The sequence below is a fragment of the Amphibalanus amphitrite genome, unplaced genomic scaffold (assembly GCF_019059575.1).
Source record: "Amphibalanus amphitrite isolate SeventyFive unplaced genomic scaffold, NRLGWU_Aamphi_draft 001073F_arrow, whole genome shotgun sequence".
NCBI lineage: Eukaryota > Metazoa > Arthropoda > Thecostraca > Balanomorpha > Balanidae > Amphibalanus > Amphibalanus amphitrite.
Genome location: NW_024882567.1, coordinates 148,778 through 173,926, shown reverse-complemented (window position 1 = coordinate 173,926; position 25,149 = coordinate 148,778). Strand labels below are relative to the sequence as shown.

The 25,149-nt window shown below is 49.9% G+C and overlaps 3 protein-coding genes across 5 annotated transcripts in view; 1 reads left to right on the top strand and 2 right to left on the bottom strand.

Moving 5' to 3' along the window:
- LOC122369796 (serine/arginine repetitive matrix protein 2-like) overlaps positions 1 to 3,181 on the top strand; it is a 53,057-nt gene extending 49,876 nt beyond the window's left edge. The window contains exon 3 of the mRNA XM_043344804.1: positions 2,782 to 3,181. Within this exon, the coding sequence (XP_043200739.1) occupies positions 2,782 to 3,181 (400 nt within the window). The remainder of the gene's footprint in view (positions 1 to 2,781) is intronic.
- Positions 1,606 to 24,745, bottom strand: LOC122369793 (beta-1,3-galactosyltransferase 5-like). 3 transcript variants are annotated; one of them, XM_043344801.1, is made up of 7 exons: positions 24,621 to 24,745; positions 12,228 to 12,254; positions 10,483 to 10,856; positions 10,058 to 10,188; positions 9,710 to 9,900; positions 8,968 to 9,109; positions 1,606 to 3,429 (listed from the first exon to the last, which is right to left on the bottom strand). In XM_043344801.1, the coding sequence occupies exons 3-7, from the start codon at positions 10,846 to 10,848 to the stop codon at positions 3,210 to 3,212; spliced, it is 1,050 nt and encodes a 349-aa protein (XP_043200736.1). In that variant the 5' UTR covers positions 10,849 to 10,856; positions 12,228 to 12,254; positions 24,621 to 24,745; the 3' UTR covers positions 1,606 to 3,209. The 3 variants fall into 3 exon arrangements, with proteins under 3 accessions (XP_043200736.1, XP_043200733.1, XP_043200735.1); XM_043344798.1 differs by lacking the exon at positions 24,621 to 24,745 and having other exon boundaries at positions 12,228 to 12,351; XM_043344800.1 differs by lacking the exon at positions 24,621 to 24,745 and having other exon boundaries at positions 12,234 to 12,351.
- Positions 13,957 to 20,408, bottom strand: LOC122369794 (protein RFT1 homolog). Its single transcript, XM_043344802.1, has 9 exons — positions 20,390 to 20,408; positions 19,612 to 19,697; positions 19,169 to 19,285; positions 18,497 to 18,686; positions 17,946 to 18,173; positions 17,030 to 17,280; positions 16,652 to 16,780; positions 16,003 to 16,139; positions 13,957 to 14,800 (listed from the first exon to the last, which is right to left on the bottom strand). The coding sequence occupies exons 4-9, from the start codon at positions 18,566 to 18,568 to the stop codon at positions 14,664 to 14,666; spliced, it is 954 nt and encodes a 317-aa protein (XP_043200737.1). The 5' UTR covers positions 18,569 to 18,686; positions 19,169 to 19,285; positions 19,612 to 19,697; positions 20,390 to 20,408; the 3' UTR covers positions 13,957 to 14,663.
- Positions 24,746 to 25,149: the final 404 nt, after the last annotated feature.

Sequence of the window (25,149 nt, the reverse complement as noted above, 5' to 3'; positions counted from 1 at the left end):
TGTCGATGTCGCCGAGCGCGGCCGGCCGAGGAACCGGTGCCGCTGCCGCCGCCGGCGAGGTGGCTCCAGCTCCGACTCCGACTCCGACTCCAGCTCGGGCTCCCGGTCCCGCTCCGGCGGCCGGCGCCACTGCTACTGCGGCAAACGCAACAGGTCGAGGTCCAACAGCCGCTGAGAGACTCCGTGAGCCGCTGAGAGCTTGGGTGAGCCTCACTGAGCCTCGGTGAGCAATGTGAACCTCTGAGAGCCTCAGTGAGCTTCTGGGAGCCGCTGAGTCTCACTGAGTCTCTGAGAGTCTTGGTGAATCTTGGAGCTTCATTGAGCCTCTGCGAGTTTCGGTGAGCATCAGTGAGCCTCTGAGAGACTCAGTGAGCCTCTGAGAGACTCAGTGAGCCATGGAGAGAGAGAGGCAGGAGTGCTGTGCAGGAGAGCAGAGAATCAAAACCCCAGTGCAGCTAGATGTAGCCCGAGTCTGTTACACCGAGGGAAGTGACAAAAAACGCACCGTGGTCGCCACTGCCTACAGTGGCAGTATACACTACACCGTCCGACGTCTGTGGGAAACAATACAAGGAAAACTATCGAAATGACCGCGGCGTGCCTTTATTATGGCAATGTCGATACTGTTGAAGAGCTTCCGCTCGGTCAAGTGTATGAGATGACCCGCAGAGTGTAGAGATTGTCTTTGTTTCCGGGAGCTGAGTTAAAAGACAATGGAATACCGAATGGTATGATTATGTATGTTGTTGTTGAGCTGGGACGGATTCATTTGGTAGAAGATTGTTCAAACACCAGCTTTGACCGGTCCCCTGCGGACCAGTCACTGCTAACCGGTCCCCTGCGGTACGGTCACTGCCATTAGCTAGGTCGGGACCCGAGCAGCATCGGGGAACGGCAACTTGGGACCGAGCACTGTAGCAGCACCGGGACCCGAGCAACATCGGGGAATGGGAGCTGAGCTCAGAACGGAGCACCGTTACAGTAGGTACGTTACTTTACCATCAGATTGGGAAGGAAACTGAATAAAGGCGTCGCAGAGCCAACATATCAGCATGCAATGAGCTACGTGAAATAAAATGGCACACAAAGCGGCAAACACTTGCCAGTCGTGCCAGGGGGAGAATACTGTGCCAAGTGCCAGCTCAGGTTTGCCGTATATCTCGAACCGGCGACCTGAGACGCCACATCACATGCAAACTGTTACGTCAAGACGAACGCTGCGACTGCTTAGTGCTAACTACCAGCAACAAAGCCTAACCGGAAAAAAAAACGGTAGCGATTCCGGCGGAATTCCCTCGACTTGTCAGCTTTCTGCCAATATGACTTCCATTCAACAATGGATCATTTCCAGAAAATGGCCAGTAAACAATGCTGACAATATTAACTAATCTCACAGCTAATCAGCGTAAAGACTTGCGTGGTTAATCACCCCCTGGGAGAGCGGAGAATCTATCGAGCTGTGAGTGACGGTGCCGAGCCCAGTGGTATGGTGAGGGACACCGCTCCCCGAGCTGCGAGCCCAGTGGTATGGTGAGGGGCACCGCTCCGTGCTGCGACCCGAGCGATAGGCTTCCATCCACGGCCCCCAGCTGGGAGACACAGTCCTCCGGTCTGTCAGTGTGTATTGACCCAGACACGACCCGGCCTGGCCACCGAGGGAGGGCGGCACCCCGACACACGCCACACGACTAGCACCCAGACTAGCGAGGACACGCGCACTTCCACTGACGCTAACACCAGGTGACACCGCACGCCGGCTGGTGCTGAACCACTCTCCCCCCCCCTCCCCCCCGTGTGACGATCACCCCCCCCCCCTCGTGTGACGACTGTGGGGCGTGGAACACAACAGACGAGGAGCCGCGGTGTACTGCAGTCTGAGCTGCCCTGGTGCGGTACATAGTGGCAGGTGACGCCCACGGCCCCACCCGTCGGCTCAGACACACTGTGGCAGAAACGCATACACGATATCCGGCAGGGGCGCGACACACGGTAAGTAGGTGAGCAGATACACGGGTTAGGGCGCTGCAGAGAGCACATACGCCACTCGTCTGAGACGCGCTAAACAAGGATCACAATCAGCGGTCACGGCTACAAAAACAAACATACAGTATCACACCGCCCACGACAACAGGCGGTTCCCCTGCCGGCTGCACGCTCCACGTCCCGACTAAGTAGTGGTTTTGTGAGGGATGCGGCCCGTGTATACAGCGGACACCGAGCGGACGGCTGGTTCCCCAAACGGCCGCCAGGGGCGCGGCAGTGCCCGGGTCGGGAGTTGGGACACCACGCGGCGTCACACAGGCATGTTTAAAAGGTGGATACAACTTGAATGTCGGGCAATATAACAAACACAAAACATACACTGAACCAGGTACACGCAGCAGAGCCATGTCCGTGCTAGATCGATACTTTGACACGCGGTCATGACGTCATAAAAGTATAAAAATATCACGTGCTCGGTGGCAGATGGCGTTACGGTATGAGCGACACTGGACTCCACTGAGAACCAAACTCCGACGAGGCGCCGAGTCCGGTCAGCTGCTCGGCGACTCGGGCTACAGGGACGTATTCTGTGGGTCCGAACCACGCACGATGCCATCACGAGCACTAACATATAATGGGGAGAACATAATGGGGAGGGCAGTTCCGCAGTCCCGGGAGGCAGTCATCACAGCATAAATACTAAAAGTGCCAACACAATACTGTCGGTCCCCCGTCCAGTGACCAGTGCTAAAAGCCCCGCTCGGCACGGCAGCCGCCTGCAGCCGCTCCGTCCGGCAGCCGACTGCGCCTGCAGCCGCTCCGTCCGGCAGCAGACAGCGGCTGCAGCCGCTCCGCCCGGCAGCCGACTGCAGCCGCTCCATCCGGCAGCAGACTGCAGCGCCTGCAGCCGCTCCGCCCGGCAGCCGACTGCAGCGCCTGCAGCCGCTGTAACCAGCAGCCGGCTGCAGCCGCTCCGTCCGGCAGCCGACTGCAGCCGCTCCGCCCGGCAGCCGACTGCGCCAGCAGCCGCTGTAACCAGCAGCCGGCTGCAGCCGCTCCGTCCGGCAGCCGCCTGCAGCCGCTCCGCCCGGCAGCCGACTGCGGCTGCAGCTGTCAGAGAGCGCCACAGCCTCGCGTGCTCCCCCTCACCCCGCCCGCCGAGCCCCGACTCTCTGCCTCCGTGCGGGTCGGCCGCTGAGCAGCCGCCGCGCGCCGCCCCGGCCCGGTCATAAGCCGTTGGCGCAGACGGCCGGTCGCCGCCGCCGGCCGCACGGTCGGCCCCGGCAGTAGCGGCACAGCCGGTTGAAGGCCCGCAGCGCGGCCAGGTCGCGGTCCGAGGGCGCCACCACCACACTGGGCAGGTAGGCGGCGGCCGGGCTCGGTGACGGGCCGGAGCCCTCCTGGCGCGTCTCGTGGCGCGTGCAGTTGGCCGAGGTGGCAAACAGTCTGTCAGAGGGGAGGGCGGGGCGGCTCAGCAGTCAGCGCCCAGCGGGGAGCGTCGTCAGCGAGACTGGCCGACCGCAGTCCCAACTGCTGGGGCATTCCACGATAGATCGTACCAGGCCCGTCACCCTCATCTCTCAGATTTTAATGAAAATCGGTCCTAGAGGTAATCATAGGCCCCAAAGACGCCTGGCAAAATATCAGACTTCTCAAATCAAAACTTTTTGAGTTATATTGCATTACATTTTTTTAACTTCGGTATGTAACGGTGAGTTTGATGGCCTATAACTCAAGAACGGGTTAAGCAACCAACAAAAAGTAAACAACACTAAGCTTGCGATGAATCAAAAATTAATATTACTATTTAAAAATTCCAAAGAAAAAATTTCATTGTTGAGCAAAAACCTTAATCTTTTTTCATTTGCCTCTAATGACTTTTGGGACCAAAATTTTTCACATTTTTATTTTTTCAAAATAATCTTCATGTCATTGCAAATCGACATGCAAAAAATTAGAAAGGTGTTTTTCTATAAGTTCCTCATTTTCCCGCAAACAAAATGGGTTTCGGAGGGGTTGATACGACCCCAGCACGCCGTTTCGCTTCTAATAGAGCTAGAGCCTCGCGGAAAAAACGAGCGTGTGTGCCGTTACAAATCGCAGCGATTGGTACCCGATTTTAAGGTCTCAGGTTAACCGGTAGCGTCTGAGGTCAGGTCACGTGACTGAAGTTACGGGTTCGGTTTTTAGTAAATAACTTCGCAAAAAATGGTCGCAGAGCCGCGATTTTGGCATCATTGTGTTCGCCTAGATCAGGTGCATCGAATGGTATACTTTTTGCTAGGGTGAGGTCAACTTAAGTAGTTGACCTCGGGTCAAGGTCAGGTCAGAGCCCCTCAGGTCACGAAGCTGGGCAAAGGGTATCATATGGCATATCATTCGATTCGGAAGGTCTTCCCGAGTCCATTGGTGGCTTTCCCGACTCTCTAGCTCCATTAGATCGGGAGTTATTGACGAAAAACTCGTACGTCCCTAGTGACGTCATAAATGACGTCACGCAAGGTTAACAATGCAAAAGTAAAGCATTGGACTTTGCAAGGAGTGCATGAAATCACGATACCATGTACGTGGGATAGTTTTAGATCATTCTCGGCGCCAAAATAACAGTTTTTATATTTCCCCATTGATTTATAACAGTGATGTCACGTGACCGACCTGACCTCATGCCTAACCTTGAAAAATTCCCAGATATACAAGTTGTGAGACCTCTGGAGGACACCATGTATGCGTCCTGTAACTTTCATCTCGGACAGCTATGGTCATTGGCGTCCAAAAACAATGTCAGAACCAAACAGCCTTTTTCACCCTCGCGCTTATAGGAAAGAGGGTTGAATGAACCCTCTTTTCACTTTTTTCAGATGACTCAGACTTGAATTGAAATTTCAGTAACCCGTGATGTCACTAGGCAGCTTTACCACGCCATTTGTAAGCTCCCCTCCCGAAATCACTGTTCGAAACCGTTATCGCGACGTAAAATAAATACATTTATAGAAAGAACACCTTCCTAGTTTTTTGCATGCTTGTTAACAATGAGCCAAATATTTTTATAAAGAAATAAAAATTCAAAAAAATTTGTTCCCAAAGTCCAAAAAATACAAATGAAAGAAAACTCGATATGTCTTATATCAAAAATAGCGTATTTTTCGAAATTTCAAAAATACATATTAATCTCTGTTTCATTGCAAGTTCAATGTTATATAACATTTGGCATTTGAATAATCCGTCTTAGAGTTACAGCCCGCCAAACTTAGCGCTGCAAAGCAAGATCCAAAAAATGTTATACACCATAACTCAAAAAATGCTTATCTGATAAGCCTGAAATTGTTACAGGTGGATTCAGAGCCCCTGATTACCCCTGAGACCAATTCTCGTCAAATTCCGAGAGATGAGGGTGTCAAATTGGAAAAAAGTGGTACGATCTATCGTGGAATGCCCCTGCTACTAAAATGCATTCTCCTCGAACACATATTTAACTGAGATAATTAATGCCTATTACGGTAAAATGCAAAGAATTTATCAAATGAAAACGGAAATTGAATTTACCAAATGAAAATGGAATGATAAAAGTGGAACATTACCAATGACCGCGAATATACATTAAAACGTAGGGCAATTTATCAACACAACTACAAATATCCTCGGTATAAAAGTAACCACCACTGATCGGGGTGACAGTGCGGGACAGACGCCATCCGACAGGTACCAGGTGCAGCTGCCGGGCGTTAGGTACCGACCTGGACAGCTGCTCGGTAAAAACAGGTACCAGGTGCAGCTGCCGGGCGTTAGGTACCGACCTGGACAGCTGCTCGGTAAAAACAGGTACCAGGTGCAGCTGCCGGGCGTTAGGTACCGACCTCGGCAGCTGCTCGGTAAAAACAGGTACCAGGTGCAGCTGCCGGGCGTTAGGTACCGACCTGGGCAGCTGCTCGGTAAAAACAGGTACCAGGTGCAGCTGCCGGGCGTTAGGTACCGACCTCGGCAGCTGCTCGGTAAAAACAGGTACCAGGTGCAGCTGCCGGGCGTTAGGTACCGACCTCGGCAGCTGCTCGGTAAAAACAGGTACCAGGTGCAGCTGCCGGGCGTTAGGTACCGACCTGGGCAGCTGCTCGGTAAAAACAGGTACCAGGTGCAGCTGCCGGGCGTTAGGTACCGACCTGGACAGCTGCTCGGTAAAAACAGGTACCAGGTGCAGCTGCCGGGCGTTAGGTACCGACCTCGGCAGCTGCTCGGTAAAAACAGGTACCAGGTGCAGCTGCCGGGCGTTAGGTACCGACCTGGGCAGCTGCTCGGTAAAAACAGGTACCAGGTGCAGCTGCCGGGCGTTAGGTACCGACCTCGGCAGCTGCTCGGTAAAAACAGGTACCAGGTGCAGCTGCCGGGCGTTAGGTACCGACCTCGGCAGCTGCTCGGTAAAAACAGGTACCAGGTGCAGCTGCCGGGCGTTAGGTACCGACCTGGACAGCTGCTCGGTAAAAACAGGTACCAGGTGCAGCTGCCGGGCGTTAGGTACCGACCTCGGCAGCTGCTCGGTAAAAACAGGTACCAGGTGCAGCTGCCGGGCGTTAGGTACCGACCTGGGCAGCTGCTCGGTAAAAACAGGTACCAGGTGCAGCTGCCGGGCGTTAGGTACCGACCTCGGCAGCTGCTCGGTAAAAACAGGTACCAGGTGCAGCTGCCGGGCGTTAGGTACCGACCTCGGCAGCTGCTCGGTAAAAACAGGTACCAGGTGCAGCTGCCGGGCGTTAGGTACCGACCTCGGCAGCTGCTCGGTAAAAACAGGTACCAGGTGCAGCTGCCGGGCGTTAGGTAGGGGAGAGTGGGGCACATTCGTGCATGGGGCATTGGGGCACATTCGTTTTCAGCAGTTTATGGGAACACGAGTGACTGCACGAGCTCAAGGTAAATTATGGAAATATGTCTATCATTGCCGCCCTTCGTTCACCGTAGAAGACAACACTGTATAGTCGACTACAGAATGATGTTCCACTCCTCAGAAGCTATCATCAGTTGACCGGAGCGCTAAGTTGTGCCGTTTTTATCACGCAATTAAGCGTGTCGATTGTGAGCATATTTGGGAGTTGGGACAAAGCTATAATTTGTGAACTCAGCCCGTGTGATGCGGCACAGCCTACCACTCCAGGCAAATAATTGCCTGTGAAAAGTGGAACATCATTCTGTAGTCGACTATACCTGCTGTCATGCTTGATAAAAACGCAAATTTGTAATAATGTGCGCTTTCCAAACCTTTCTCATATCATCCATTTTCGTGATCGTGACTCGGAAATGTGGTTCAGCTTTTCAAAATTGGGGGCGAAGAAGCTCACCCTATTCACGGAATCGCTGCAAACGTGTTTGTTAAAAAAGTGTCATTTTTTCAACAAGAAATTTTGAAATATATTACAAATAACGTTGTGGGGCAGGTTCGTGTACGCACTGCCTGGGGGCACATTCGTGCATATTTTTTTTCGTTTTTGCGATTTATGACTTTATCTGTAGTAGGTTTCACTAATGACGCTCGCCTGACTCAGTCTCGGCTGCTTGCGACCTCGTGGCAAGTAATTCACGCGACCTTGGCGAGGTCACGGAGGCCGGCAGATGCCACATTCTTGTTGGCCAGCCCATTTTTTCTACATACCTATGTTGTGCATTAGTGCAATGCATTCTTGTCGAAAGGAATCAAGTGAAATGACCCCCTGCCAATTTCCTTTGGTAAATTTCTGGTAATGCCCGGTAATTGCTCGAACTTTGTAGCAGGGCTGCGGAGTCGGAGTCGGAGTCGGTCGGAGTCGACAGTTGTGACCGGAGTCGGAATCGGAGTCGATTTTAGAAACCCGAGCCGGAGTCGGAGTCGGAGTCACCGAAAATCTGCCAACTCCGCAGCCCTGCTAGGTCTGCGTAGTCGGAGTCGGGAGTTGGAGTCGGTCGGAGTCGACAATTCTGCCCGGAGTCGGAGTCGGAGCTGGTTTTTGAAAGCCGGAGTCGGAGTCGGAGTCAGAGTCGCCGAAAATCCATCGACTCCGCAGCCCTGCTTTGTAGGGTGCACGGAAGTGCCCCACCCCTTGCACGAAAGTGCCCCATAGGTGGGGCAGTTTCTTGCAAACGTTCGGAGTTATTAAAAGTCATTTTTTCTAACAGAAGCAATAATTTTAGAGGATAACTTTTAAGAAGGAAAAATATCTGCAATAGTTCCTTTATACTAAAATTAACAATTTTGCCGTTGCACTAACCAAAGAACAGATATATGGATGTATCCATTTTTTTGCACGAATGTGCCCCACTCTCCCATACCGACCTCGGCAGCTGCTCGGTAAAAACAGGTACCAGGTGCAGCTGCCGGGCGTTAGGTACCGACCTGGGCAGCTGCTCGGTAAATTCAGGTACCAGGTGCAGCTGCCGGGCGTTAGGTACCGACCTGGACAGCTGCTCGGTAAAAACAGGTACCAGGTGCAGCTGCCGGGCGTTAGGTACCGACCTGGGCAGCTGCTCGGTAAATTCAGGTACCAGGTGCAGCTGCCGGGCGTTAGGTACCGACCTGGACAGCTGCTCGGTAAAAACAGGTACCAGGTGCAGCTGCCGGGCGTTAGGTACCGACCTGGACAGCTGCTCGGTAAAAACAGGTACCAGGTGCAGCTGCCGGGCGTTAGGTACCGACCTGGGCAGCTGCTCGGTAAAAACAGGTACCAGGTGCAGCTGCCGGGCGTTAGGTACCGACCTGGACAGCTGCTCGGTAAAAACAGGTACCAGGTGCAGCTGCCGGGCGTTAGGTACCGACCTGGGCAGCTGCTCGGTAAAAACAGGTACCAGGTGCAGCTGCCGGGCGTTAGGTACCGACCTGGACAGCTGCTCGGTAAAAACAGGTACCAGGTGCAGCTGCCGGGCGTTAGGTACCGACCTGTTGAGGCTGCGGACGGTGATGGGCAGCTGCTCGGTACCGACCTGTTGAGGCCGAGGGTACGGTGATAGGCAGCTGAGCTCGGTACTGACCTGTTGAGGCCGCGGACGGTGACATGCAGCTGCTCGGCCAGGATCCCCGTCACGTACACGTCGTCGATCCAGAAGAACGGCACCACGGTCGACTGCATGACCAGGGCGCGCGCCACGTCCTGACTGGCGATGTACAGCCAGCCTGGAACAAAACAGCGAGATAGGCACTGAAATCAGCAGCCAGTCTGGTACAAAATAGCGAGACACGCACTGAAAACGTGCCACAGTGCGCACTGTAGACCAACAGTAGCGCACGGATAGCCATGAACCATCAATATAGGCGCTAAAGTCGAGCATTGGCACCAGTCACGAGATCAAAGACCAGCGTCCCACATCCGACTGGAAGAGCTGCATCCGCAAGGTAGACTGGCGGTATCACTAGCATCACCGAGGCGGGAAATGTCGTCCGTACCTGACACGTAGGGCGGGTAGTGTCCGTCCGTACCTGACACGTAGGGCGGGTAGTGTCCGTCCACACCTGACACGTAGGGCGGGTAGTGTCCGTCCGTACCTGACACGTAGGGCGGGTAGTGTCCGTCCGTACCTGTCACGCAGGGCGGGTAGTGTCCGTCCGTACCTGTCACGTAGGGCGGGTAGTGTCCGTCCGTACCTGTCACGTAGGGCGGGTAGTGTCCGTCCGTACCTGACACGTAGGGCGGGTAGTGTCCGTCCGTACCTGACACGTAGGGCGGGTAGTGTCCGTCCGTACCTGACACGTAGGGCGGGTAGTGTCCGTCCGTACCTGACACGTAGGGCGGGTAGTACTGGCGCGGCCAATCGGCGCGGCTGACGCGCCACTTTGAGTTGCCGCGGTAGGGCGCGGCAGCCGGGAACACGTTGCCGCCCAGGTAGCGGGCGGACGGCACGAAGTGCAGCACCTTCACCAGCTCGTACACGTTGTACACGATGTCGTCGTCCATCTTGATGATGTGTCTGCGGGAAGAGAGTGATTTAAAGTGGAATTTTCCCTGATTGTGAGACTTCTAAAATCCGATTCAAAATAATGTGTTCCTCAGAAATGATGTTATTCATCGGTGTAATAATGTAATTCATCGGTGGCTTCAACACGCCATCCGAGGATGTCTCTCACCTGGCCTGGGGACAGAAGGTGATGGCCCAGTCCAGTGCCATGATGTGCTTGTAGGTGAGGTTGTGGTAGGAGTCGTGGAAGTTTCCCTGCACCACGTCGCCGTGTAGGGCGCTCTCCTTTGCTATCTCCGACTGTAGGGAGGGAGGGCGACGCTACGTGAGAGGGCATCAGCGGCGGGAGTCACCGGGTCGGCCTCCAAAGGCAGACCTCCTACAGACTCTAAAGCTCTTACCACACAAATAACAGAACTTCTCCCGCGACCCCCTCCCCCTCCCCCCACACCACACACACATCAGTTCGTTCCCACTGCCCAGTTCCGCAGCTCTGCTGGCTCGCCAGCTCACCACCTCTCGGTGCGTCCCCGCTCCCAGTATCATCGGCCCGCCGCTATCTCGGCCGCTCCCCACCCGTCCAGCAGTCCTCACCTGCGCTATGGTGACCTCGTCCTCCCGCAGCCTGGTGGACGCCTCAGCCAGCATGAAGGCGCGCCTCAGACCGAGTTGGGCCAGCTCGGCTGCCGGCAGCGAGTCCCTGATGGCCTGGCGCACCTCCGGGCGGCGCGGGTCCGAGTGGACCACGATCACGGCCCGCACCGGCTCCTCGCCACCACACACGGGACTGTTCAGCAGGTACTCGAAGCTGTCGTGGTAGGGCAGTACGGTCCGGGCGCCGGCCGCCGCCGGCAGGGGCGCCTCGGGCGGCCGCAGCTGCCGGGAGAGCAGCAGCAGCGCCAGACCGGCGGCGCCGACCAGCGCCACCAGCAGCCGCCGCCAGCCGCGCGGCGTCGGCATGGCGCCGCCTGCAGCCGCACAGAGAAAGTGAGGACACCGAGTCACTAGCGCCACCAGCAGCAGCCGCCAGCCGCGCGGCGTCGGCATGGCGCCACCTGCAGCCGCACAGAGAAAGTGACAATGGCGCCACCTGCAGCCGCACGGTTACAGTGACTATGTTACAGTTAGTATGCGAAATCCGTTAGGTTACAACGTAACTAGTCACGTTGCAAACTAACTGACCATTCAGTTACTTTGCAAACTAACTAATTAGGAAAATTTGTCCTCTCCGTGGCCGAGTGAATAAAAGCGCCGAAATTCGACGCTTAGCCGGAAGTGAGAGCTCGGTTAAGCCCCGGTGCGGGCGGCCACATTTAGCTCCTACGTGTAATGGCGTGCGTGTCTGTGGCAGGGGCCGCACAGAAGCCAGGTAACGTGAATGAGCGGAGGGGACCGTGTCCAGTCGTGAGGGCGCGCTCAACATTTGGACACAAAATTCTGTCATACAACTGGAATTGCATGATCGGGTGGTGGGGTCAGGGTCAGCACAACAAGCTATGCTTAGTGCGGGCTCTGATTCCTCAAATCCGCCCATTCAGCCATTCGAACTAAATTTATAAAAAAGGATGCAAACTACCTAGGTACATTGCAATGGAACTAGTTATGATGCGAAATGGATGGCTCAGTGGCAATAATTATACATCTATTCCAATTTCCAATGTTCAGTCACGGGTTGTTAGCGCGAAGTTCTGTGATTGTCCCAAGGGTTGCGCTCAACATTTCTATTGGTTTAAGCCGCGCCGAGCCGGTGCTTGGCGCCAAACGCGCCAGGCCAAGGGTGTTTGAACGCCCCCTCTAATTTGGCTCCTGGGCCAGGTAGCGACTCGCGGTGAGCGGCATCCGAAAGAGCGTCAAAGATCATCAAGGAAGCACTCGGTCATTTCTTGGGTCAGTTCAAACTAGGCTGAATCTGAAAACAATGTTGAAATTGGCAATATTTGACCTTTAATGACATTCATTGACTCGACTTAATCATTATTTTGATTCACAGGAAATGTTAACAGACAGGCAACAATTGCTTGCAAGAATACAGCATCTATCTTGCTATCATTCCCATTTAGTGATATCCTCAGCACCACAACAGATACCTATAGCGTTGTTGTCCTTTACCTTCACTACATTTGATGACAATTCACAATTTTTAAATGTCAAGAATACAAAACTGAAGCAACAGGTAAAACCATATAATAAGTATAAAAGCACTACAACAATGAAAATTAGGGGTTTGAAAATTTCATTTTGCCATTTTACACAAATATAACTTGTTTAGTATGCCATTCTGATTTGGATGGTCACTTTAACTTTACCCAATGACAAATCATGGCGTAAGCATCACCTACCTCAACCTTCTTGTTAGAATCCTTGTCCTGCAACAGACATTTCAATTTCAGTTTGTGCCAGTGCGTTCGTGGGTTACACAAATTCTACATGTTATATGGCTAGTCTTGAAGGACTTCAACTCGTATGTAGCACGGTACAAGTATCGGGGTTACATGAGCACAGTAAATACGTATTTAGCCGCTAATTCGAATTAGGAACGCATTACCGACTCATGTAGCCACCTGCTAGTACGAATCGGCGATCCGATCCGCGGTTACATGAGCAAAGCAAATACGTATCACGATCGGATTCACCGCTAATGCGAATCAGGAGCGTACTACCGACTCATGTATCCACCTGCTAATACGAATCGGCGGTCCGAACAAAATCCGCTGAGAAAGAGGCTTAGAAGCGAATAGGACCAAGATACGTATTACAGGAACTATTTCTTCGCAAAAAGAAACATTAAAATGCAAAATAATAGGTATTTTTTTCATTTTCTTCTTTTGAAATAATATTAAAAAAATATGTCGGTATTTTGCCAAGTTTTCAACAATAAATATAGTGAAAACCAAATAGTAAATATCCACATAATTTCAGTTGAAACATTTTTCTGACAGCACTACAGACGAATCAAGAGAGGCAATTGCCCAATGAGTCAAAGCAAGACAACTTTATGTTCAACTTTTTTTTGTTAAGTTAATTGAGAATGTTTTGAGCAGATTAAATGCAAAAAAGACATAAGATAATAAATTTTTAATATAGTCACCTCTATTGCTACGGAAGTGCGCCACATTTGTATGCTATTCCGTTTGTAATGCGCATCGGGCCGAGAGCCAAACTAGATCCGTTTGACGTCACTGATACGAATTTGCTCATGTAGTCGGTGCACTGAATGCGTTCTTGGGGAGCTGATGCGAATTAGCGTAGTGCGTATTTGGAACGGATCGCTCATGTAACCGAAGCGTATATATCTTTCCCGAGCGAAAAAAACAAACATTCCAGTTTTTTGGCGCTTTTGTTTCAATTGTGGTGGTTCTGTTAGAAGGCCCATACAGATGGTGTTTGCGCAAAATTTCTAACGGAAAATCACCGACTATTTAGTGTCGACAGCTGCATATTAACTTTTTGAACACGCCTCCATCACTGCTTGTTTATTGGCTGTCTGTGGTATTGGGCTGTGTGGCTGTAGGTATATACCGTGTGTTGCTGGGTGATTGTGATAATATTTTGATGATTAACCTTTTTATTCAGCGGTAGAGAATTCTGAAAATCCCAGGGGGTGCTACAAACCCCTAATTATCCACCCCTGTTTTATTTTAAGTTCCATCCAGTACCAGTATGAGTGTTTATGGCAATGGAAGGTCAGGTAGGTGAAACATTTCATTATTGTAATTTTAATCTTTTGAGACCTGAGTTTCAACATTCTCTTGAGAGCCTGAGAGCATTCATGCCAAGGTTTCTGAGTCTGTTTCATGATAAAGAGACAATATTTATAATGGAGTCAACTTGTGGGTCAAGTCAGCAGAACTTGATAAATGAGTATGACATCACCTCTACACCTGTCGCCTCCTGTATTGTAGTGATGGCAGGTTCAATGCTGAGTCTCAGAATAATAGCCAGCGAGCGTATACTGTTGTTTTGTATTTCTATGCCCGATCGGCCCTAATGTGTAATGTCTTGCATTTCTAAATATTGAACTGTAATGAATGAGACGCTGTAATGAGGTACTGTAATGAAAAGACTGCCTCAGACTGCAAGGTTCTATTTAACCAAATATGACTGCATGTCTGCTACAGAATGAAACACTGACAAACACTGACACTGACATCAGGCACTGACAAAGTGAATGCACAAGAACGATAAGGACTTCTGGACTTCAGAGCAAGAGATACACCCTACGCTCAGGAACGCCGCTGTCACCACACATAGCATACAGCACCCGGTCGTGCCCATCATTAGCCTACAAGCCCCACCAGACGCTAACCGGCCACGATTTTACCGCCCTCTACGAAAAGCAGTCATCTCACTTTGCAAGCGACCTCTACAACGATAGAGGAATCGACAACTGGCAATCCGGCCTGATCGCGTCTCTCCGGTCTTACCACTTTGGCTATGCAGTGGTGGTAAACGGTAATGGGCTTCCGCGATTACCATAAGCTCCAGGGAGGTGCCATCCCTTCACCTCCCCTGCCGTCCCCTGCATCGCCATCGTTCATCACAAATGGCTATAATTAGGATCTGAATGCCAAAATTCATCGGTAGGAAGTTGCTTTCAAGCACTGTCCAGCTCTCAAATGGCCGATAGCCTCAACGCCCCCTGCAGTCGCACCAGTCTGAAAATTAATAGATCCACTCTACTGACAGGCACGGTGTATATTCAACCCAAAATGCACATAAATATCACAACAAAACAACCCCTATTCCCTGCGTGACCATGTGAGTAGCACTCCCCGCTAGCTGCGCTTCAGTTTATCCCCGACCCGCTCCTTGACCGCCTGGAGGAGGCGGGGCTCGCTGTACACTGCCGCGGCCACCACGGCGGCCCCACAGAGCGCGCCCACAGCCACATGGGCGGCGGCGGAGCTGGGGTATAGTCTCTCTTGAAAGTATCGCGACTCCGAAGGAAGGCGCCACCTGTCCCAGCCGCGGTTGAGCGGAAAGGTTTGAGAGCCGCCGCGCTGGTAGCACTGACCGAAGCCTGACACGCGGAGGCAGCCGGCGCAGCGGGCCGAGGGAAGTGGTTGCGGACTGCGGAGGGATGGGGGGGGGGGGTGGCAGTCGCCATCCGGTTACTTGTGATGGTAGCTAAGCATGTGGTCAACGGAGGCCACCCTACTCGCAGAGGATTTGTTGAGATTTGTTTCATTGCAAAGTTAGCAATTTGACTCGTCATCGGCACGACTGTCACATTTTTTTTTGGGGGGGGGGGGGTAAAATCCGGAAACTCGTGCGCATATACCTAAAAAATCATCTGTTGCACCCGCTAACAGAATGCATCCGTGCTTGCACATGCACTCGTAAGCGGATTCAAAAACAAGAATTATCTCTCTAGCCAGTTCGCCAATTCGCTGTCTAGCCATTTAGTCTTATATTTGAAGTTCTCTCTTTTTAATGAGCCGGTTAACGAACGGCGACAAAAAAGAAAAAATAATGCTGTTCAGCCATGTTCTTTTTAAAAACTTATTTGATGCCAGGCTTCCTCCCCCCCCCCCACACCCCGCATGACCTGTTTACGTCATTCAGAAGGCCTCATTACAGTAAGGGTTATGTATAGGCGGATCCAACCCAAAGTTTTGGGAGGGGCAAACCATCACAATTTATTGTCTCTTTTCATGCACTGCCATAGACGTAATGTTAAAAATGATGTCCTTTGTGGAGGGCAATTGCCCTATTTGCCCTCCCCTGGATCCGCCACTGGGGTTATGGCGGAACTTCGCTTCGTTGTGATTTTACGCGTCACGCACACTGAGTGATTGGCGCCCAGAAAGGCACACCAATGAGCGTCCGGCTGGTGAGCCCAAGAGGCACCGGTATCCGCCTGGGGCGGTGGACGGGGTCAAGGGAGAGCGATACGAGCATGACCTTTGGCCGGCCTCCGCCTGTTTTGACCCAGTTGTCAGCCGCTGGGGCCTGCGTCATATAGCAATTTTCCTTCTACCGCTGGCGTGAAATCGTGTTACAGCGTACTTTTTATGATACAGGCCATGACCTCCCTACTGGGGTCCTCAAACTGAATGGAATAGTTCGCTGAGCCGCCGCAGCCCAGGACGCGATACTTTCAAGAGAGACTATACAGCCAGCTCTCGGAGCCGGCTGCCAGCAGGCCGGCGGTCACCAGCGCGGCAGCCACGGCGGGCGGCGGGCGGAGACCGAGCAGCGGCGGCACGGACACCGCCGGCTCCAGCGGCAGACCGGCCACGAACCGGTAACTGGCGACACACGGGGCGGGGACAGGGTGAGAGTAATCGGACTGTAATCGCCACGCCCCGCGTGGATTGTCCATGAAGGTAATACATACAATACATACATACGAGAGAGGTACGGGACACTGTATCGGGCATCAGCGACACACGGGGTGGGGACAGGGTGAAAGGGGTACGGGACACTGCATCAAGCGCCAGCAACACACTGGACGGGGCGAGCGGGCAGCAGCAGCAGAAAATGGGACGAAGACATGATGGTTGAGAGTGGCACGGGACACTGTATCGGGAACCAGCAGCATACGGGGAGGGCACGGGATGAGAATTGAGAGGGGTACAGGACACTATTGGGGACAGCAGACATTCGTATCAGTCGATGGACGGGTGAAGTAACGAGATCCAAGTATATCGAGATCGGCGAATAAAGCGTGATATTGACTATCCATGACAGATTGGATAATGATGTAAATAATTAGACCAATTAGGACAAATCAAATCTATTCAAAAACACAAAAACTCACCAAACGTATATCCTGGTCAGCATATTGACGCAGTTGGCGAGGATCAATCCAACCCCGCCGAATAGCCTAGTAAAGATCCCTGTCGAGATGACGAATATCACAGATAGCAGCACCATCTTCCGGTTATACCTGAAACACCGGAAAACGCCACAACACCTGTCAAAGCGCCCGATAGTAACGTTCCTAGCTTCACTTTATCGACACGACTGGCCAGCCTTTCCACTTCGCCTTTAGCCGCAAAAGGCAGTCTAACAACAAAAACCAACATGAGAACGTCATTTCCTAATCCGCTCAGCCTCTACCGACTAATTTACCTCACTCCTTACTAAGCCCCGACCATTTCCCGACTGCCTTCCATAAACCCTCCACGGCACTTACCCATTGATCTGTTCCTGGCGCATCACTGCGAACGTGTAGCACTCCAGCACTCCGTTCACCGCCAGTAGGAGCACGTAGGCGCACTGGGCGCGCAGCAGACTGACGGCCGGACCGGCGGTCAGCAGGGCGCCTCCGTACAGCCGCAGCAGCAGGTGGGAGTAGCTCCAGCCGAACGTGACGGCAACCAGACAGAGCAGGCTCATGGCGCGCAGCAGGTCGTGCAGAACCCGGCCCCCCGCGGCAGACACCGGCTGGAGGAAGAGGGGGTAGGGTCAGACTCATAGCGCGGAGTAGGTCGTGTAGCACCCGGCCCGCCACCGCAGACACCGGCTGGAGGGGGAGGGAGCTGTCAGGCACCAGCTGGAGGAGAGGTGCCAAACTGTCCCCTTCCAGTGACTGGCGAGAAGGGGAGAGATGGCCAGAAGGATAGAAGCTGGGCAACAAAACAAACCGAATGACAAAAAAAGACACCAAGATGAAGATCACAACGACTGGCAGTAAGGACTTATAGCGGAGATGAAGAGTAGCTACGAGTATAATTGGCTAATATCAGAGGAGTGTGTGCTTACTTGTGGAGAGGTATTACTGATCAGTGAAGAGAGATGGCAGCACGGGTCACATCGCCACCGTCGCGACAGGAAATGTTAGAGGCAGACGCGGTTGCTGGGAAAACGTGGCAGCACAACTTTGGCTCTATTTCTGAGGATACTCGAACCAGCGCTGCCGTGAGCTGTCTGTAACACAGGTAGGTCTTAATACCGTTTGACTGCAGTCTAAGAGGCCTTAGACCTAAAGTTCTAGCTAAATGAAACGAAGAATGCGACGACTTGGCCAAAAGAAACCACTATGACCGCGAAAACGCTTGACTACATTTGAAACCCCGCCCCTTTACAAATATGTAGTTCACTGGCCTCACCTGTCCCGGCACCAGTCTGGGTCCCAGCTCGCTCGCCGACTTCACCGGTAGACAGTTATCCGGTGAGCGGACGTGCCAGAGCAGGGTGCCGTAATAGATGACCACGAGGAGAGCGGAGCTGACCGCGTGGCCCACACAGTAGGCCCAGATGGCGTGGGACGGGTACAGGGCGATCAGCCAGGCTTTGAGCGCCACCCGACTGCACAGAGTGACCATGTCGGCTACCACCTTGGGAGAGAGGGAGAGCGGGTGGGTGAGAGAGTGGTGAGAGGAGATGGGGAGGGGCGAGAAGACGATAAGAGAGTCAGAGATAATCCACATATGCCAGCAAGGTAGGGAGAATACAGTACATTAACGCGGTGTGAACGATCGACGATCCGCAAACGACTGTCGCAGCAGGCGATTTGAGCTTCGGATATAATTTCACTGATATAGCAGAGTCATCGAGCATATAGCAGTCGAGCAGAGTCATCGGGGAACCGACGCGCCTCAAATATTTTCCCCTGACACCCTGTTCCTCTCCTCTGCGTCACCCCACCGCCGTCATTCACCTTCAATTTGACAAAGAGCATGGCCTGCGCCAGGATGACCAGCGGCTGGGCGGCCGTCTCCAGTACAACCATGGCCGCGGTGACCCACACGCCCAGACGGTACTCTGAGGTCACCTCGGGCGCCGGCTGGCTGAGCGCGTGCAGCCAGAGGCCGGCCAGCGCCGCCGACACCGCCGCTGACACGGGCACGCTAACAGGGGAGCGGGGCGTCAGTCAGAGGCAATTACAACACTGCTCTTTTATAATACACTCAATTCACTGGCAATAAAACATTACATACTTATGTGCCTATGACGATCCCCACATCTGAAGAAATAAACGTCATTTATCGAGGCAATGACCATTTAAAACCACTACTACTCAACAGAACTGTGCCGATTAGCTGCTACCCATTGACTGCCTCCACAGTCCACATTCCACAACAACACCTGTTTTTGAAGTAGGTACCTATATCGACAGTTCCCAGCAAGCACATCCTAAGTGTCAAATTTTTGAAATTGAGATTTCTATACCATTCGACTCAGCTCGTCGAGCTGAGTCGAATGGTATGAAAATCACAGTTTCGAAAATTTAACACTTGGGATGTTCTTGCTGGGAACTGCCGATATGCAGCTTCTCCCAACAGCTGTGACCATTTCGAGTTAAACTGATGTCCGGACCGGAACGATGTACCTGAGCCACACCAAGTTGATGGCCTGGCGCCACGTGCTGCTCTCTGTCACGCCCAGCGCCGCCCGACGGAAAGCCTCCACACTGACAAAGGTGTCAGTCGAGTAGAGTAGAGCCAGCCTGGGAAGCAGACTAGGGCTTCAGAACTTTGAACAGAATTGATTTACCTACTTTAAAACTACACTTAAATAAAGAACTGAATGTCAGTCAAAAGGAACAGGTAATTCGGTACATGCTTATGAAGATAACCGTATATTACTTCATTTTATACAATAACTAGAAAATAAGAGCAAACTCTGTTCAACTAGAAACATACGAAAAATTAGCATTTTTCTTATGGAGTACACACTACAGTTCTGGTGAGAAAATAGCATATGTTCTACTTAGGAACTCAGACATTGGATGCATCACTGATGCATGATAGGAAAAAAGTAAAGGGTGCATACCTGACATTGATGATGCCCAGGACATCAGATGTAATATACCGGAGAATGACTGCATTTGTGATGAATGTGAACACTCGGTAGGTTATCTGAAAGACATTTGATAGGTAGGTAGGTATAGCTTCAGCATCAATATGTGCAACACAGACCATGCTATTCTGGGCCCTGTTTCACCGGTGATAGCAGCACGCTGCTATCACACGTGTCAAATTGGGTTTCCATGGAAACATCAGCAAACCATGACACCGTCAATCTGTGTGATGTCATCAAATATTGCTGCCAACAGCTTCACGGCCGTGCGATCAAACACATCGCATTCAACGAAACAGCAACTCTGTTCCAAACGCAGCTCACGGATTACACGAAACGTCATTAGTGTGACCTCATCACATTACGTCAGCTCGCGCAATTTGATAGTAGCGTGCTGCTATCAACGGTGAAACAGGGCCCTGGTCTCTGCAGCATACAGGTAGGTACTTCATTGGTGGAAAATCCCAGGGGGTGCTTCAAACCCCTAATTATCCACCCCTGTTTTTTATTTTAAGTTCCATCCAGTACCAGTATGAGTGTTTATGGCTTGGAAGGTAGGTGAAACATTTCATTATTGTAATTTTAATCTTTTGAGACCTGAATTTCAACATTCTCTTGAGAGCCTGAGAGCATTCATGCCAAGGTTTCTGAGTCTGTTTCATGATAAAGAGACAATATTTATAATGGAGTCAACTTGTGGGTCTCTACCGCTGAATGAAAAGGTTAATCATCAAAATATTATCACAATCACCCAGCAACACACGGTATATACCTACAGCCACACAGCCCAATACCACAGACAGCCAATAAACAAGCAGTGATGAAGGCGTGTTCAAAAAGTTAATATGCAGCTGTCGACACTAAATAGTCGGTGATTTTCCGTTAGAAATTTTGCGCAAACACCATCTGTATAAGCCTTCGAACAGAACCACCACAATTGAAACAAAAGCGCCAAAAAACTGGAATGTTTGTTTTTTTCGCTCGGGAAAGATATATACGCGTAACCGAAACGTCCGAGGCACACGATTCGGGCCGTATTTCACAAGAACTATTCTTTGCTGACTGGAAGCGTCAAAATGCAAAATACCTAACAATTTTTTTTATTGGCTGCCTCGTAGAAAATAGGAAAAAAATGTTGGTATTTTGGTTTAGTCTTTGCATGTGAAATAAAATGAATGAAATATTTTGATAGATATTTTTTTCTGACCACCCTGCTGTCGCTGCATGGCGAATCAGTGCCCACTGACTTAAAACAAGAAAACTTTGTTTTCATTTTTTGATTTCATGTTAATTTAAAATGTTTTTGAGCCTATCAAATGATATAAGTATTTAAAATTTAGCTCAGTCGTCCCGGTAAATGCCACAACTGCGCCATGACTGTACGCTAATCCTATTCCGTTTGTGATGCGAATTACCGGCCGTCGAGGAGTCAGCCCGGGTGAGCCAAAGAAGATCCGTTTGACGTAGATAAAACGAATTAGTCTCATGTAACCGGTGCCGTAGATCCGTTTGTGGGGAGCTGATGCGCATTAGCGTAGTGCGTATTTGGAACGGATCGCTCATGTAACCCCGGTAATAGAATACTAGGTAACACCGGTTTGTCCGCTCAACACAGGGCCAATGGTCACCACTTTCTTCAGCTGACGTCTGTGACCTTGAGCTGACCTAGGATGATAAACAGCTGACAATTTAGGCCATTTGGAGCTCACTTGACAGCTGAAGAGCGTGATTAAAAATATAAATATTTGTCAGGCACTTACAAAAGATATTATTCACCAGTCATTTTTTAAGCACATTCTGTCATAAATTAGCTGACTCCCTCTGGTCTTCCACACGGCAGAAAATGCAAGTGCAAATTCTGCCGTCTTGACGTGAGCCAAACGCTTATGATACATGTGATCGTTTCTCTCAGAGCACAACGGAAACTGCGAGAAAACAAGAGAGAGTCGGACTCTACAAATGAATGAATTTGGAAGAAAAATAGCTGTATTTTTTCCTGTGGAAATGTTGACTTTGAAAACATTGGCCATCAACTTTAAAATTGCCCCCAAATATGAAAATGTGTGAATTGACAAAACAGGCAATCTTGCTGTTTTTGCCCAAGTTTGTTCATGATTGAGAGAGATTCGATGCGAAAATGCACTGATATGTACTTTTGAAAGCGAGGTCTCGATCAGTGTATTAATTTTGATTTTTAACTTAACGCTAGTCCCACTTTTCCCTCCAAGAAAATATATTTGTCAATTTTTCAATAATCATATTATGCGTCATTGCTTTAAAAATAAAGAGAGTCGGACCGTAATTCTTTCAAAATGACTGATCGTGCTCAATATCTATCGGAATATATCAACAGATTGGCCAGACTCATTGGCTAAATATGTTAAAATTCAGTAGGCGGAACTATGGTCATGAGTACCCAAATATAGGAACGTTCCCATTTTTGGGAACGGAGTTCCCAAATATGGGAACGGGCGTTCCCATTTATGGGAACGGAAGGTAATTTTTCGTCCGTTCGCCCACTAAAACTCATTAGTGCATCACGTCTCAAAAAAGTGCACGCTAATTTAAGTATCTACTAAGTCTCTATAAAATTATCTTTAATCTGACCGTTGCACAAGGAAATTGACCGTCGAATGATATTTTTAATGATTTTTTGAAATGACGGAATGGTGAAAACATGGGTTATACTACATTTAACTTGCAATTTTAAGGAAAATGAAGCGTTTTTTACATTTTGAGGTCAAGTATAAAAATTTTCGCCTGGTTATGAAGTTTCATACTGGCGACACCAGATGCTGACATATGCAAGCGAACACGCGGACAGTCCGGGGGTAATATTGGTGACATTTGGTGTCGGGGCGCACGACCGCATGGAACGTCAGTGATTTTACCGAACTACTGTTGTAAACTCAGTTTCAGTGGTTTAAAATTATTCAGCTGTATTATATCATGCCAGATAGACATATTTTATTTGGATGCTAGCTGTTTAGAGTTGTTTTATAAGGAGCGTCATGAGCGTGGTTTTTGTCTTCCGTGTTTCTAAGCGTGATCGTTTTGGGGGAATTTCTCTTATATAGGTCGCTCTGTGTGGCTTATTTATAATTTTTATGCTGATTTCGATCATTCCTCGTGCCCATCCTACCAGGCCTTTTGCCACTTACACTCATTAAGAAAGGAAAAAACTAGATTGTCATTGGGACTAGGTGTTTTGAGGGTGTAACATATTCAGCGTTCCCATTTTTGGATACTTCCTTGTGCTCGTCAACTATCGGTGATAAACAGACAGGTGCTTGACATGTCTCCACCCTCGGCGCGGACGGTGGATATAGGTATGGAAGACCTTGTTGAACATCGCTGAGCGTTGTGAATTGCATAATCCTGCAGAGGGGGGCGTGCCCGCTGCGAGATCGACGGGAATAAAAGCGCAGAAGACCGGGCGAAACATGCAACGGTCTTGCCGGAAAGGTCATCTGATGATTGTTGCGTTTACAATAATTTGCGGCGTTGGACGTGATGCTTGTTAATGAAAAGAGCCCCTGAAAGGCGTCGGTGAAATCGTTCCCAATTTTGGGTACGCCGTTCCCATAATAAGGAACGCTTGCAGCGCCAGTGTACGAGAGCGTTCCCAAATTTGGGCTCGCGGCCCGGATGATGGACTGCTTTAGAAATAGGGGAACGATTTGAAACTACGATGGGCCTTACAATATCAAACTCTTTCCCAACAATATTGAGACAAATATCAGGCGGTTCACGATCGTTTTATATTTTTTGGACGTCATTTAACGGTTCTTTTTCTTGTTTTAAATAATGCCTACATGGCGTTCCCATATTTGGGTTTATCGTTCCCAAACATGGGAACGAAAATGCGTTCCCGAAAATGGGTACGCTTGACCATAGTTTCGCCTACTGAATTGCATTTTTCTAACTTTCTGCAGATTTTCCTGCAAAATTTTACTGTAGTTTAAGCTGCCTTTCCTGCAGATTGTGTTCACAGACCAATGGGAGACAAGTATTTCTTCATCAACAGGTTTATTCGCCATCAATTGGTCTAGCGGGTGTTTTTCGCATGCGCAGCTTATGTCACAGCTGCGTAAGAACATGTTCGCTTTAAATTATGATGGATATTTCTTTTCGGAATATCAAAGGTCAATGTTGATGTGTTTCATAAGATTTGTGGTGGCGGGATTATCGTCATTAACTAATTACTTGATATATTTTAATGGGGAGTGGTGTAATGCCCGCACGACTGTTGACTTTCATTGTAATTGCTTGAGCTGGTTCTTGGGCCGCCTCGGATAGCAGGATGGTGTGTCTAGTATCATGGCCTGACAGGAAGGTGGGTACCCCGACCCCTAGCTCAATATTATTCTCAGATGAAGCCCGTATATGTCTTAGAGCTTGTTAAAGTTTTAACCTCACCTACATATAACCTAACATAACCTGAATTCTGAAATAACCAGACATGCTATAACCCTTATTTTGGTCAAATGCTGATGAGCAGAAAAATATTAACTTTTTGACAATTTGCCATGCCTACCTATTGCTATGTCTGGACGAGGGTTTCTCGGTTACTGTGTAGATAAACTATGGTGAAGATCAAAAACATCATCTACCCTAGCCTAACCTTTGCGTACTAAACTACCACTTTTGGTAAATGTTCAGAAAGAGTGATTCACTTTTCAGGCATACATTTTGTACATTCTTGCACTATTTGACATCCTGAATCCAGGTATGATATTTACATGTGATACAAATACAAAACAAAAATCAAACCTTACCTAACCCCATGCCAGACTGGAAAACATCCATACACTACGCCGGATGCCAGTGAGACCATGGCCTCGTTTCATAAAACTCTGCCGTAACTTACACCTTTCCGTAATTCACACCCTTTCAAACTACGGAGCGCAAATGAAGCGGTTTCACAAAGCCACGACTGGAATTGTTTACACCTCCGTAACTAAGCACGTTTGCGTAGTTACCGTAATTTATCAAGCGTCCTACAAATTACAATTTCGTGTCAACACTTATTTTTTTACGAAAAATTATAAAACAATTATGTTGAATTTTAATCTTAAAATTTATTCATGAAAAAAACAAAATTGATATTGATGACCATCCTTTATTAAATCAATATATTGAAAATAGCACAAAGCAAGCTAAGCAGAAGTGTCTTACTACGAAAGTGGCGCGGCGCGGCGAATAAACAAAATTCCGATAGTTGCCACAAAAAGCGACTGGTACAGAAGATTTGCAGTTTCTTTTTCTCATTTTGGCTGTTCTTTCTTCCTCACCGGGCTCAACATTATAAAATATATTAAAAATTAGCTGAGAGAGAGAGAGAGAGAGAGAGAGAGAGAGAGAGAATTTATTTGCTCATATACAAAATGCATCTTTCATCTTATAACGCGATTCAGATTGGCGTAAAAGCGCTTGGGGCGCTTGTGACACGACGCCGCTCACATCAAAGCTAGTTGAAAGTCAATAAATACTATCTCAACTACCACGTGC

Excerpts from the sequence above, each read along its gene's own strand:
- LOC122369794 (XM_043344802.1), bottom strand. The coding sequence starts at position 18,568 with ATGGTTGTACTGGAGACGGCCGCCCAGCCGCTGGTCATCCTGGCGCAG. Across the intron at positions 18,174-18,496 it reads TGCTCTTTGTCAAATTGAAG|GTGGTAGCCGACATGGTCAC; the intron begins GTGAATGACGGC and ends CTCTCTCCCAAG. Across the intron at positions 17,281-17,945 it reads CCAGACTGGTGCCGGGACAG|CCGGTGTCTGCCGCGGGGGG; the intron begins GTGAGGCCAGTG and ends CTCTTCCTCCAG.
- LOC122369793 (XM_043344801.1), bottom strand. The coding sequence starts at position 10,848 with ATGCCGACGCCGCGCGGCTGGCGGCGGCTGCTGGTGGCGCTGGTCGGC. Across the intron at positions 9,110-9,709 it reads CTACCCGCCCTACGTGTCAG|GCTGGCTGTACATCGCCAGT; the intron begins GTACGGACGGAC and ends GTTTTGTTCCAG. Across the intron at positions 3,430-8,967 it reads ACCGTCCGCGGCCTCAACAG|ACTGTTTGCCACCTCGGCCA; the intron begins GTCAGTACCGAG and ends CCCCTCTGACAG.